General features: G+C 35.7%; 1 protein-coding gene across 3 annotated transcripts in view; it reads right to left on the bottom strand.

The window, feature by feature from the left end:
• The window catches only part of PRKACB (protein kinase cAMP-activated catalytic subunit beta), a 68,047-nt gene that overhangs the window by 35,386 nt on the left and 17,191 nt on the right, over window positions 1–15,470 (bottom strand). Inside the window, exon 1 of one of the 3 annotated variants that reach the window (XM_033067254.1) lies at window positions 756–957. The exons of the other annotated variants lie outside the window; for them this stretch is intronic. Within the exon in view, the coding sequence (XP_032923145.1) occupies window positions 756–942 (187 nt within the window). The 5' untranslated portion in view covers window positions 943–957. Of the gene's footprint in view, window positions 1–755; window positions 958–15,470 lie in introns of those variants that run through there. 3 annotated transcript variants of the gene reach the window in all.

The raw sequence follows: 15,470 nt of genomic DNA, 5'->3' as shown, positions 1-15,470 counted from the left end.
TCATAAATTTCCATATTGTAACATTTTAAAATGAGTATTTAACAAGCGACAAGAATTGCTTTGCAAAATACTACACAGCTTTAAAATTAAAAAGAAAATCAAATATCAATTTATTTAGATTGTGAATTTTTTGAAATCTCTTTTATTACTGAAAATACAACCATGACAACTTTTAATCCATACAAATAATACTGTAAACTGTTCACTAATTAAGAAATTAAAGATAATCAGCATTCCTACACTAAGTTAATATATAACAGTTAAAATCAAACACAATTTTATATTGCTTACCACTATATAGAACATTCCTGATGTATCTATCCCTTCAAGTAAAACTATGAATGATGAAAATCCCTTTAATTAGAATTTTAATCTGTGTAGCAATGTCTGCCTATTTTGAAGTTTAAACATTCTAGTCTTTAGTTAGAGTCTTCCATTTCTGCTGAACTCAGTAATTTAATCTGAAAATGAAATAAGTAATTTAGAAGAAAGAACTGGGGTGGGGGCTTGCCAAAACAAGTCAACTGTGCTTTGAAAGGAAAAGGAACACAGGACAAATTCTCCTGCGAGCCACCAGTCCATGAAGGAGCCCCCATCTCCCCATGTCATGCAATATGCTCTTCTTCCCATTAATATCTTTGGGTAACGAATTATGAAATTGCCCCAGACCGTATCACACATCAGAGTTCACACTTCATTCACAAGGCAAACTGAAAAAAACAAACTGAAAGAAACAAACCCCTCCCCACACTTACTTGTTTCGTCCCACTTGACAGTGAACTCAGAGCACTGTTGGCTCTCATTTTCCAGAGCCGCTTTCTGCTCATGCGCACCATTCTTGGAGTGCCTATGGAAGAGGCGATTAGCAAACCCTTCCAGTCTCTGCAGCGCCGTGGTTGTCCCCGTGCCCTGGTTACAGGGGACCTCCTTGTGCCCTGCCATCTACACACACCAGCGACTCTCACAAAAGCAACAGAGAAAACATCTGAAGGGAGCTGGACAACCCAGCGCCACTAAGAGATATGCATGTGTTGAGCTTCCTGCCTGCAGTGTTTGCTAACCACGACTTCTACTTCCTGTTAAAGAAAGCTCTATGATGTACTGGTTTATATAGTGAAAAGTCTCTTTCCATGTAAATTGAAAAGTGTTTTGTTTTTTTAAAAAAACAAGTAAGCAATAATTTCTCTAGCATGTAGTCTCATAGCTTTTCAATGCAATAGACTTCATATTTAAGTATACATTTTATGTTAGAGTACTAAGAACAACCTGTTCAGAAGTAAAGATCAGAAAATAGATAGCCATTTTTTTAATTTACCACAACCACACGTGACAAAAACCAGAAGTAACTATTCTGCAGTTCCTCCCCTGTTACTAAGATGGAGTACTACATCATCACAGCAAACATAACCAGCAGGAATCTAATCATTAGTGATCTCATGCTTTCAACTAAATGACTTCCTAAGCAAGGAAGTTACTGGTAAACACTAATGAATAAACTTATTTTATTACTGGAGGAAAAAAAAAAGGTTATTATTTTCCTCCCTTGTGGATAAAATCAGTTAAGAAGTTGAATTCTATTGCACATTTAAACACAACCACATTGTACTTTTTCAAACTGGGTTCTACTTACTCTGCAATTGAACCAAACACATTTTACTTTTTGCTGGTAAGATTTCACTTTTTGACAAGAAATCTTAGCATTTTCAACTGTGGAGTAAGTCTAGAAAGTGTAACTTTCAAGGACACAAAATATAAGGAAAATAAAGAGAAGGCTGTATTTAATATTATAATTATTTGCAAATTACGTAATTTTGTACGCTTACAATGAGTAATACTAAATACTATTTTTTGTGAAAACAGAAACATATACATTTCTGCACATCTACAATGTGGCTTCTTAAAACTTTAGGCTATTCTTGAGAAAGATTGAAATATCTTTTCCACAATCTGTCTCCTGTCTTACAGTCAACACGTGTTAAAGACATACCTCTCATTTTTCACCACCATACTTCTCACTGCATAGTTTTCAAATGTCAGCAGATACCCACCCTTGGACATTATATAACCATTTCATAACAGCCCTGTGCCTCAGGAAAAAACCCTCATGCTGACAAACTGCCCATGACAATGATAAAACAATAAAAATGCCAACAGGCAGATTTTTCAAATTTGGCTACATTCTTCCTCGTGGGCACTGCTACACTTGTGATTGGTCTCAGTCAGCACAATCCATTACATTTCTAGACTCTACACAAAGCTCAGGAGTGCCCTGTGCTTGAAGGCTCCAGATTCTCTGGAAATTTAACTTCTTTCTCCAGCCCCTGTTCAAAATTTGGAACAAACTGACTAAATGCCTACATTCTGCACAGCCATCTGCTAATTTTGGTGAGCATCAGGTATCTGGGTAGTGACCAGACTGCTCTTCCATCAGGGTCTGGTGCTGCAACCTTGATGCCACCTTATGTCTTCCAGCTTTTCACCAGCTCAGTTCCAAGACCAATTATGACATCCACAACATCCCATTGGTGCAAGGCTCTGCTGCCAGGAACAAGAGGTAGGTAGTGAAGATGATGAGAATCTGTTTGCCTTACCAGAAGTCACAAATAGGCAGAGGGGATATATTACATGCCATATATAACCAAACACTTGAAAACAGAATAAGGCCACGCACCTCCCACACAATTTAGGACAACACCAAGATGCCTATTCCCTGCATGGTAATCCCTCTGGAGCTGAAGAGCCTCTCTGGAATTGTACAGATGTGTTCCCCCTGTAGCTCACTGCAAGTCTTTGGGCATTGAGGGAATCCTTCCAAGATACTCATATTCTTTCTAACCTTGGTTGTTTTCTTCTGTAAAGAAAGCTACCTGATACGATGGTGTGCTTTAGTGTCTCTCTGCTCTCCCATGGTTCTGAGCCTTCACACTACTGTTGCCTTATCTTTCATACAGGTCTTCAACTAAACCATTTTGTGTCCCTGATCTGAAAGGTAGCAATTTACAAAATTCACATTACATAAGTTTCAGTCTGCCAGCCACATCAAGTCCACGAAGGGATGTGGAAACTGCCACAACTTTGTCCCACCAAAATTCAGAGCTCTTAGTGCACCCAAATGTCTAACCTGGACAAATGAGGCAGGGGCCAAAAATAAGCATCATAAATACTCATACTTTGACATCACAGAAGAAAGTGCTTCAAGAGAAAACATGTTACCAAAAAGGAATTCTTAGAAGAAATCCTAAGAGAAAATCTGAATATATCACAATTTTATGAACTACAGCCAGTGTACACAGTTAGAGAAGTTCTGCACACATAAAACATGAAAACAAAGTGCTGGTCACATTTTCACAGGCAGTAATACACTTTTCCTAATCTAGGAAATTCTTGGCATTGATTGGCATTGCCCAATGACAACACAAAAAACTACCACACAAACCCACATCTCACATGGCTTTCAATGTCTTCAAATTAAGTCCATGATTTTTAAAGGTGGAACTTCCTATTTCCTTTCACTTAATCTTTTATCCTATTGACACACTGATCTTCCCATTTTTTGTTACATCAAGTAAATTATATGCTATATAGGAAGAACAGAACTCAAGAAAGAATTTGAAATTTCTGTTCTGTAAGAGATAATGAAGTTCTAATTTCTTGTAGCCAAAGTCAACACTGAAATGTTAATTTCCTTTAGACGGAAATTTTATTTTTGCTATCTTCTGACCATCAAATCCTGGCAAATTTGTAAAACACATTCAAAAACTCAGAGCAGTAAGACATTCAACTCTGAATTTGAACACTGCATGTGCAAATTCCAGTATTTTGATAAACAGTAGTTCAGTAAAAACTCTCCCACAATTTTACAAAAAGCAACATGATGATGATAACCAAAGACAAAGGCTAACACAGCAGGCCTCTAAGCTGATAAAAGCAACAAAGCCATTTATACTTTTCCTGATGGCCAACCTACAACCTTGGGCAGATTCCCAGAGGCTGATGCCCTTTGGCATGTTACAACACACAGCACTATAACCCAGCCACAGACCTTTCAGTTCTCTGCTGAAAAAGAATCTACCAGGTAGTTACATGGAGAACTTATTTTTAATAATCTGTTAAAAAAAATTTCTCAATTTCTAAAAAGAAACTCTACCAGTCAAGTCTTAAAAATGAAGGATTAAGAAAGAGAACACTCCTCTCCTCAAAGGACCCAGATGGTTGAGTAACAGCATGTTACCATGTGCTGTAACTTTACTTGGAAATAGTTTTAAATATTTTTAAAAGATAATGTGTGCATTTTTCTATATTCAGGCAAAGCAAGACTGTACAAATAACACCATTCTCTAGTGTTTAATGAAGGTTAACCCTGAGAATCTTTCAATTAAGAGTTTTAAAGACAAGTAAATCTACTCCTTGACAGGACTTAGAAAAATGGGTTTATGATACAAAATAAATTTCAGAACACCTACAGCTAAATAAAATTTAGGTTTTAATCTCAAATCTTTGAACAGCATTTTTTTGGTTTCACATTCTATTTCTCTAAATAAAAATATATTTTCTATCTTCTTTTAAATTTTAAACATATTACTTTCAATTGAAATATTTCTTTTTTTCCATAGGAGACCTGTATCTATATTAAAGAGACATACTGCTACATTTTCTGAGTATTTTTTTTTGTAATCAATGGAAAAAAAACTTAAACAAACCTTATAAATGACTAATAATTTCTTTTTCCTAGAGGTTAAAGAAAGTTTATATGCTTTAAAAATTGATGACTTGATGAAACACATTTTCTCCTTTATGCATCAGTTATTTCAAGAATGAAAGATGAAAATCCAACTTCAGCATTTATTATTTATTACAAAAGGAATGAGCAATTACTTGATACAAAGTGTTAGTGAGGGATCCTCCATTTTTAAGAGCTTGGGGATCTTGCCAAATTTTGCTGGTCTCTTTTTGACCAATAAAGTATTTGTAAGTCGAAAGACACAGCCAACACATTTCATAAAAAGAGAACAATTTAAGTGTCTAATTTGGAATTAGCAAATACAAAAGTTTAGAAGCATTTAATGACTCTCAAATTTTTTACACTATATATGCATATACTGAAAACCTAGAGTGTCTGTGCTATAAGCCTTAGGTAATATGTGTGTTATTTTTCTAGTTGCTATATAAAACTTGAGAGAAAAGGATATAAAACAAAGTATACAGATAGCCCTTTTGTAATTAAAAAACCCCTCTACATTTTCATCCCAAATTATGTAATTGAACACAATCCATTTTGAGTCTTGCCAGGCATGCATATTTCAGAAGGAATTATGGGTAGAGAGACAGAAAAAAGCTCTTGAAAAAGCAGATGTGTTTTTGATTTTCACTGTACATCCAGCACTATTCCACTGGGCTGCATTTCTTCTTAAACACACGGAAGGAGGAGCACTGTTTGCTCACAGCTTACAGCTTTAATGGCTCTCCATTTTGAAACAACGATTTTTCAAAATGAACATAAAGAAAATAAACATGACCAGTAACTTGACTGTTGAATAAAACACAAGCAAGCAAACCCATACAGTTTTGGTGTGCCTCTATGCGTACATTTTTTCTAACAAGGTTAACCCTTCCTAGAGAGTCCCTCCGAGAGCTGCACTGAGGCTGGGACTGCAGCACTGCTATAAATAGGACTGCCAGGAGGAAGTTGTTGCTATGGAAACACTGGTCATATTTCTATTTTGGCTCCATAGATCTCTACTGGCATCTACTGTACACCCGTTTAACTGCAGCACACATTTAATACCTCCAGCTCTCATCAGGAAGCCAATTTAAGCTCACATGGTCAAACAGCATTGTTACTTGTTAACCATGACGATACAAAATGAACAAAAACATAAGTGAGAACTTGGAGGAAAAAAAAAGAAAAACATCAAATTCAGCATCTGATTTTTCGTACGTAATCTAGAAGTTCTTACTCTTCCCATCAGTTTTCTTGTCAAAATTTGACAAATTCATCATCTAAGATGTTGCGATTTTCTGTGGACACATACCGTGGCAGCAGATCAAGTTTCCTCATTTCTACCAACACATTATCTGGTCTTTTGGAAATCAAATATCTAGTAGTCACAGTCCCAAATCTAGCACTGACAAGAAGGGGACAGAGAACTCTCAGTACAAAAGGCAGATCTTCAACAAATCTGTGCAATTTGCCAAAGAAAACTGTATTTCTCTCCTAAGAGATCACCCTGCTTGTCTCACAGCTTCCTCCAAGGCGCCGTGCTCACTAATACTTGCCAATAGAACAGCTCAGACTGCAAAATCGACACTGGCAGAATGTGAATAAAAATTACAGAATTGCTCCATAATAAAACAAAATTAGCCAGGAACCATCTTTGAAGCAGCTGCTTTCACATAAGTACAAGAGATCTGAAAGCACTGGTGAAATCTGCTTGGCATCCATGCCCTTCCAAATCACACTGTTCGAATAACCCTCCGTAGTTACTTGCTAGCACAATTTAAGATATGTGACAGCCAATCAGAAGTTTTGTACAAACTGTTATTTTGCAGCAAAAGAGAAAGTACCTATGTAAGTGGTTTTTGTTATGTAGTCTGTAAGCAGTAAACTGTTCTTGCTTTTGAACCAACGAGGTCTAGGAAAAACATATAAGGGTATGGACTTTTAAAATTAAAATCCAATGTTTAATCGTGAAGCAATTTAGCATGAACTCAGTTGCTCTGCCTCTCTGAAAAACCTAACAGCAAACAAAGGTCTTGGTTAATTTAATTTACATCAAACTAATTACTACTGTTGATCAATATTGAGCATTAATGGGGTTATTGATCCAAAATGAATAAGATGAAATTCTTGAATGAGAAGAACCTTACAGACATTTTGCTCAGTATCTGACTGGGCTTAAGGAGAAGCTCCCTGCTTCCATCCCGGCCATTCTCCATCAGAACAAGGATGTCGAAGATCTGGCTCTCACAGGAACTGTACAGGCTCCTGCAGGTGCAAAGCTGCTGTGGAGAGGAAGTTTTGGGCAGAGGAGCTCTACTTTTTCAAAAATCTACAGGTTTGGTCTATCCTTCCTTGGTTTAGCTACTTAGCTGAAGGAACATGTAAGGAACTGTCCCATATGAGGCACACTTAGGCTTGAAAAGCCCTTCCTAGGACACATTAAGCATTCCATGTCCTGAATCAGAGTGCCGCACATAAGAAATTATTATTAACCCTGAGAGGTCTGGAGTCATATTTACAGATAATTTTTGACACAGGATAATGGGAGGAAGTAAGAGAAAGGACAACAGTAAAATGTTCACCTAAACTGAAGCCTTGTAGGTAAAAATTATTCACTATATTAGCAGCTACACTATAATACCTGTACTGTACAGTAAAAGACCAGAATGCTAAATACTAGAGTAACCAGAGACATTTTAGTAACACTTTCAGGAAGGCAATCTGCATTTTATATCACTAGCACACTTCTGAGGTGAAAAAACTACCCAAATGAAATGACTACACCTTGAGCTAAGCATTTTAAATTCATACCTTTGTTTTCCTCCAAAACTGGAGCATTCTTTGATTATATGACATTTAGGTTCAAGTAGAAACATATCCAAGTAAGAAAGAAATCAAACCCAAAATAACTGTATTGGAAGCGATAGTGCTTTTTCATAGTCTGAAGGAGTACAGAGTGCTAATTAGAATACAGTAGTGGCTTTCATAAAGTACAGTCTGAAGCACAAAACATCTGGCCATGTGCTGCAGAGCCCCTGTATTCCATCGCCCCACCAGACCACACGCTGCCCTAGAGGGTCCTGGTCCCATCCCTCCTACCTGCCTGCTCAGCTTCAGATATCCCACAAAACAGAGGAACAAGTGAAGCACTCACTGATCCCCAGAGCAGCTAGAGTGGAACACAGGCATTAAATCCCGAAAAGTAGAGAGAATGTGCTGGCCACAGGACAAGAGGCAGCAGAAGGTGTAAGAGGGCATTTTGGAGTTTGCCAACACACCTTGTGCTAAGTAAGTGGAGTCTCAACTACAGGAACGTGCCTGACTGCAAAGGCACCAGAAGCATAGCTCAGAAAACAAGATTTCGCTATGTACTGAAATTAATTACACCATATTTACAAAATATATGTTAGTCTGCACTTAAATGGAGTAACAAATGCCATCTGCTGGTTTTAGACCAAACAAAGCATGACGTACAAAAACTGAAATACTTTACAAAAAATTTTAGAAGTACTCAGTCATTCATCTGTAATGTGTTGTATAAACACAACTGAATAGCTCAGATTTTTTAGAGGGGAAATAATTCACACACCAACCTTCTAATTACTGGCTATTTTTCTTAGTGAGGCAGCAACAAAGTTCACAGATTGTACTTTTTTCCCTATTTGTGAGGGGTTTTAATTAAAAAATTCTTACGTATATTAAGTTATTTCACATAAGGTGAATTTATTTATTATTAGTCTGAATATATTCGCAAACAGTATTTACATTTGGCTATAACAGAAATAATTTACCAAGTTTAAAAAAAATCTTAAAATTAAACATTTGCCTTTGGCTATTTATGAAATATATTTACCAGTAAGCAACAAGCACTTTGCTTCTCAGTCCACATTACCTTGTGGCATTACCAAGTTTTACTTCACCACAAATGCCAAAACAACTAAAGCTTGGACACATAGAAAAGATATCTTTCACTCTTCCATTGACAAAGAATGGGATAAATACTACAACTGTATTTAATTTGTTTTGATGTTTGTTTAAAAGCACAGGAAAGTAGAAAGCACTTCCCAGGAAAGAAACACTACAAGATTAAATGCACAGTGCTTTTCTTGTTCTTTGTGGATAAAATACAGCAATATTTGCAATTCTCTGAACAAAGTCAAGCAACTCACATGGCACGCAATATGAAAATCAGCAAAGATATAATTCCTTAATACTGTACCCTCAACCTTTCAGTTGTATTTTCCCTTTCAAAGCAGCATGATCAAAGATCTTTTTTTAAAAAAGATCAAAAGAAACTAGTGATTCCTTCACTGGCTTATAGATAATGTTACAAGCTGTGTTGAACATAACATTTTTTCTTATTTTTACTGCAAAATGAGTGCTTGATAATACATAACATTTTTATTCTGAGAAGTTTAAGAATTCTGCATTTTGTTTAAAAAGAAAATATTTTCTTTCCAAGAAACAGGTTTTGGTTATGCTGGTTACTTGTAATAGAGCTCACTCCATTAGATATCACAAAGAATAAACTTTTTCACAGTAACACTATTTAAATAAAAAAGAAAATTTTGAATTAAGTTTAATATAAACTTTTAACTGACAGGTAAACCACAGTAAATCATCTTGAAGCTACTTTTTAATTAGATACAAGAATATCCATTAGTTGTAATGGTAAATTGTATTTACCTTTAATTTTCTCTAAAGAGAAATAAGAGCAAAGAGTAATTAAATATGCATTTTGAAAATCACTGTATTTCATACTGTGAATTGCCACTAAAAGTATCTTCTCAGAGAAGTGACAATCAACCCCATACCCTCCTGAACAAGGATACTGTGTCTCTTCTGTACCACCTGCCAAACAGGCTTCACCATCTAAGGCCTTCCTGCTAATATCTGGGAATGTTATCCTTCATCTGGCTGCGGTCACCTCATAGGTTAGGCCATCCTAATCATGATTACTCCAAAATAAAGAAAATGTTTTGAATATTCATATTTTGAATGGGTGAAGTCTGTGTCATGATAGCATTGTACAGGACCTTCTTATTTCTGGGAAATAAAAACCTAATTTAGCAGAGCTGGAAGACATCTCTTGTGTTTTTATCTTAATTTACTTGAACCATTTTGAGAAAAAAAGTTTAAAAGTTTGTAACTAGCCAGAGGTTTCATTTCTCCCTCCTGGAAGAACAAACATGTTTCACTGTGAGCCAGTCTCAGATGCTCATAGCTCTTCCTAACAAGCTCAATACAGAATTGTTATTTCTGGGAGTCACATGGCATGTGGGAAGGTTCTGGTTTTCTTCCAATTCCTCTCAAGTTAAAATCTGCCCAAGAAAACTCCCAACTGCCAAAATGAGGTAACAGTTGCACTACATTGGGCAATTTTTCTAAACTTATTTCCACTATAAGATCCACCTTCCTCCACTCTAGGGAGGGTGGGTGGAAGGAAACACATGGCATCCCATTTAAGTGAAGTATCAAAATAATGAACTAAGTAATTGCAGCAACTGAGCCCTCACCTCACCTTTCTAATGCAATTAAAAAAGAAAAAAAGCTCAATACTTAAACTACAAGAAATAAAAGCATAAATGAATACTTATCTGAAATGAAAATGAGTGCTTGCATACTATTATTAGGTAACATATGACATTTGCATTCCTTTGTCTCTGTAAAGTTGACACTTTCAGAAGAAAATACCAGTTTATCAGCCAAATACGGCAAAGTATTATTGCAATTTTTGAAAACACTGCTGATACATGATTTTAATGTAAAGTTGCGCAAGGCTAGCAATGCATTTATGCACTGCTGGAAAACTTGCAGCCTCATTCCCATTCATGTTGAAACACCAAGTTTATCTTCCTTCCTTGCTCTAAGGAAATGAGGGTACATATATATGCTCTCTAAGAAACAGGAAAGAAAGGCTGATATTCTGGGTAAAAATGTTGTTCTACTTAAAGCAACCAGCTCAAGGAATATAAATAAGAAAAGTATACTTTTCAGAAGAACTGTAAACAAAACCGTAACTAACAATCCTGATAACAAAATGCTTGAAGTCACCTAGAATAGGTATGAAAATAGAAGGATGGCAAACTCAGCATGAACCTTTAACTCTTCTCCTTTTCTACAATACTATTCTTCTCTTCTCAATACTATTAAAAATGCAATTCATGGCTCTAGGTAAATATTTTAAATCAAACATCATATGCGAACATCATTACATGAATATATATTACGCGATATTTCTAAAACCTTTCCCTCCTCCTTCCTCTCATTGGGACAGTTCGTTGAAATGATTTGTCTCACTCCCTTAAAAGAGTGAACACAAGTCTAGACATTCAACACGACTGGACACAGCCACCTGCGAGACAAGAGGTCACTTACTCCTGTTCTGTGCAGTGTGCTCAGAAGGCTGAGCTCAGATGTTCTCTCTGCCTTCACAGAATTCTTTTGCACCTCTGGTTTTGCAAATAACCCTTTGATATAACTTTGTTCCACATATTATACATTCAAGTATTTTTCAGTTCAGTCTGACTGCTCAATATGCCAAAATTTCTAATCATACATTCCATCTGTTCTCATTAATTTATGTAGTCTAAAAATAATTGGTAGCCTGAAATTTAACAGAAAACTCAGTCATACACATGGAAACAATTTCAAATAAAATTGACTGTTTTTTGTTGAAATTCAAAATAAGACCTATTTTGATGTTTCATGCTTAAATTGGCATCCTCAAGTTCAAACACTGTCGCTAATTTTTTATTGTACCAGACAAGATGATGGATTAACATCACACTTTTGACAGTAAACAATATAAATTGCCTGATATATTAAAAATTAAGAGAATTGTAAGTACACATACAAAAGACATTTTTTGTCCTAAATCAAATAAACGCCAAATTAAGACCTCCTAAGAAAACATATTGAGTGAAATAGTCTTTTCAAGACATATTTATACCAGCAACTTTAATTATTGCTAAATCAGGTTGAAATATGAAATAAAGGAAATTAGTCTTGCTTCTTTGCTTACCATGGCTTAGCGAACCATTAAAACACAGTTTAAAATATTCTTTTCTCTGCCAATAAATGTCCACTTCAGGAACAACCATGACACAAGCATGGGAAACATAACAATATTAGAATACACCAGAATGTTACCAACACTTGGTCAAAAATTAGAATTTCGCAACAGAATTGGGGGAGAAAAGGTAAAAAAACAAAAAAAAAAAGCAGAGGACGGGTTAACAGGCAAAGAACTGAGAACCGATGCAAGACTATTAGGGAGCTGGCAAGAGGCAGAGGTAAAACTGAAACAAGCAACTAAGGAAGGACAGAGTAAGGGCTCTGCATCTGAAACCACTATGGTGGGTGAAGACAAAACCTGAGCTTGAGAGGGTAAGTTAAAGAGTAAGAAAAGGCATCTTCACCAGTAGTCTCAAACAATTAGAAGAGTTTCATTCTCTCATGTTATTAAAAAAAAAAAAAAAACCAACAAAGTTGCACAATGCAAGCCTCCAAGAGGGTAGGGCAGGCAAAATTTTTCTAGATGAAAAGGTCTGGCCTATCACTGTAAGAAAGAAATGGCCTAACCCATTGCTGCCTCAATTTTTCAGACATTTAAATTTAAAGGACAATACTCCATACTGCAATACAACTTCACCCTTAATTCTGTTTTAGACATTCATTTTAGAAGGTCAAAGGCCAAAAACTGATTTAATACAATCTTATTATCTCAACTATTTTCAGTTGTCAAACTGAAATGAAATCTTAATTTAGTTACTGACTGCCAACTGGGCATAAAAGAAACTGAAACACCCACTTCTTTAATATTCTTCAGTATTTTAGCAACTTATGACTTGGCTATAACTGACTTAGGAAATGAATACCAAACTACAGATACACTTTGGGCATGTGAAGAAAATGAACTCCTCAAACACTAATGTTTGCTAGATTTTGTTTTGCTATCCTTCACTTTTATCTGATGTTGCTACAAATACTGATTAAGTCATTTAAGCTGTATAACTTAGTGACTGCAGCATCATTAATATGTTGATGTCTTCATACAAAATTTAAAAAATACCTTGGGGTGCTATCTCTTCAGCCAGAGCCAAGACTTCAGCATAAAAAGCTACTTCAGAAAAGCACTTCTGCTCCTCGGCTCACAGGCTAAGAATCAAAGCATACAAAGTTTATCGTGGATTGCATTTGTCAGTGTTTGTCACCTAAGGGTACTCCCTTGGATCCCAAATTATGATGCAGCTCAGACTGCAAAAATAATTAATATTCCTCTACGATGTATTGTTAAAAATTTGCTGCTTGTCATTGGTAAATTTTTGTCTTTATAACTCTCAGACTGAATTACTACAAGTTGCGATTACACACATTTCTGCTCAAAAGCCCAACTACAATCAGTGTACACCACTTCATGCTCCGACAGAGCCATGGAACCAACAGTTTACTAACATTTTACCTGCTCTCCTAAGACTCATCTGTTGCTTTCCACAGCTGTCTTCAACCTTGAAATTACTAAAATTCTTTACTGCCTTGGCGACTCTCTCTTTATCCATTTTCATGACTGATGATTTGGTAAGGTGAGATTCTGATAGAAAAGTCCTAACATTTAACTTGGACCACATGCAGTGGGGATAAAGAGATTCCAACTGGTCATTACCAAATAAATACTAACCTAAACATAACTTTTGAGCCACAACTCCATGACTGCAGAGTAAGAAAGTTAGAGTGTTTGCTTTCCAATCATTGACATATTTTTAATACGAGACTAGTTTTTAGTAAGAGACTAACAAGTTCTGAAAAGCCTGTCACTTATAAAGAAACAAACATTTTTTCTTTGGTGTTGAATATAAGTTCACAGAGAAAACATTTTCAAAACAAAATACCATTAATATGATTCTGAGCTCATGGTTTCCAGCATAAATTTCATTTTCCCTTGTAGTATCTGAACATTTGCAGGTCTGAAATGAAGAAGATGAAGTTTCCCCAGCTTGCTCACTTTGAAGAAGAATTTACACAATTCACCTAACTTTATTTCAAGGTTTTTAAATTAACAAACATAAAAGCTTGAAACATTGCCACAAAGATGAACAGTTATTCCAGGACCCCATTAGGAGGCACTTCACCCAGGAACACATGGGAAACCTGCTCTGCAATAGAAGCCAAAAGTTTGCAAAGTACTTTCCCAGAGTCCATTTAGATTTAAAAATAGAAATGTAGTATTATGATACAGCAGTCACATGTGGTACATTTGATCTATTTTGAGCTAAAATTAATAAGCACTTTGAGAACGTGAAGTAAATTGATATACTAATTGCCATAAAATAAGGTATAGTTTTCTCTCTGTAACAGACTGCCAACTGAAACGTATGACTGGCAAAAAATGAAGATACATGTTATTTTAAGTTACTAGAAGTGTTACTACAAGCCTAGGGTAATTATAAGAAGTCACTTCACTGTATTGCTATATGCCTAGGTCTTCTAAAGAGTTAATTGTTAAATAAATATTTGCAGTTATTTGCCAGTTTACAGATGAAAGGTGTTTAACAGTGCCAACTAATTTTAAAAGCAAATTGTTTTCCCAGAAGCTACACTTTCCCTAACAGAAATCCAGAAATGGTTAAAAGCAATAGGACTGTTAAGCCTGATTGCATTGCCTCTGCCTTGTTTTTCTGGAACATCGCGAATGAGAAGTAAGGATTTAGACAATCATATGACTCCCAAGTTTAACAGCCCAGATTTTCAGTGCATCAAGCCTAAGTAGGAAGGTCAACAAATACTGCAGTTTGACCTCAGATAAGAGCTGAATAGTATCCACAAAGAATTTTCATACTGTCATACTAGAGCATGACACATTTCTGTTATTTACACAAAACGCTGATGGGTGGGCTTCTAATTAGATTTTTAGAAGTATTTCTGAGTTTAAAAAAAAGAACTCCCCAAGAGTTCCAGAGAGCAAAGGCTTGTCACGCTACCTATTCCCTTATGACCCGAAATTGTCTTTCTTAAACTTGATATAATATTTATACAATCTGATTTCTTCCCAAATTTTAAATAAATTCCTCTAACTTGAACACAAAAATATGCAAGCTACAAACTATGGCACTGGAAAAGCTACTGTATTACCTCTTAGTTTTATTGTACCTTCTAAAAATAATAATCAGGAATTCAAGTGACACTGAATAAAGTCAACTAAACTGCTATCAACCTATTGTCATACTAATTATGAATATTTGTGAATAAAGACAATAACACGCTAGTAAAATTTACTGCCTTTTCATGGAAAGACATTTACAAATCATACTGTATAAACAAGTACTTGTCTACACAACTTTATTCAAACAGAAAACTATGTTTTAAAGACATTATTTCTATTTCACACTTTGGCATTCAAAGGCATTAAAAAGTCAGAATTAGTACTCTTTTAATAACCTCTGTATGGCCCTTGCTTACACATTCCTTGTAAAAACAGATACAGGCCTGTATTCGTTTATCCACAGACTGGCACTTCCTGCAGAACAATGTATGGAACTACTCTGGCACTCAGGATCAAGCAGTGAAGGAAATATATCAGTTAAGCTCCTTTGGAGAAATCTACAGAACTCTGGAAGCAGGATGAAGTAGCCTTCAGCAGCATCAGGACAAGCTGCTGCCAAAGGTTACTAAATACCATCCTTGAAAAGAAGACACTATCCTTATTCTGTGACAAGTTACTCAAACCAGATTATTTTCAGTTGTAGATACT

This window comes from Catharus ustulatus, chromosome 9 (genome assembly GCF_009819885.2).
Source record: "Catharus ustulatus isolate bCatUst1 chromosome 9, bCatUst1.pri.v2, whole genome shotgun sequence".
Taxonomy (NCBI): Eukaryota; Metazoa; Chordata; class Aves; order Passeriformes; family Turdidae; genus Catharus; species Catharus ustulatus.
This window is presented reverse-complemented; position numbering and strand designations above follow the sequence as displayed.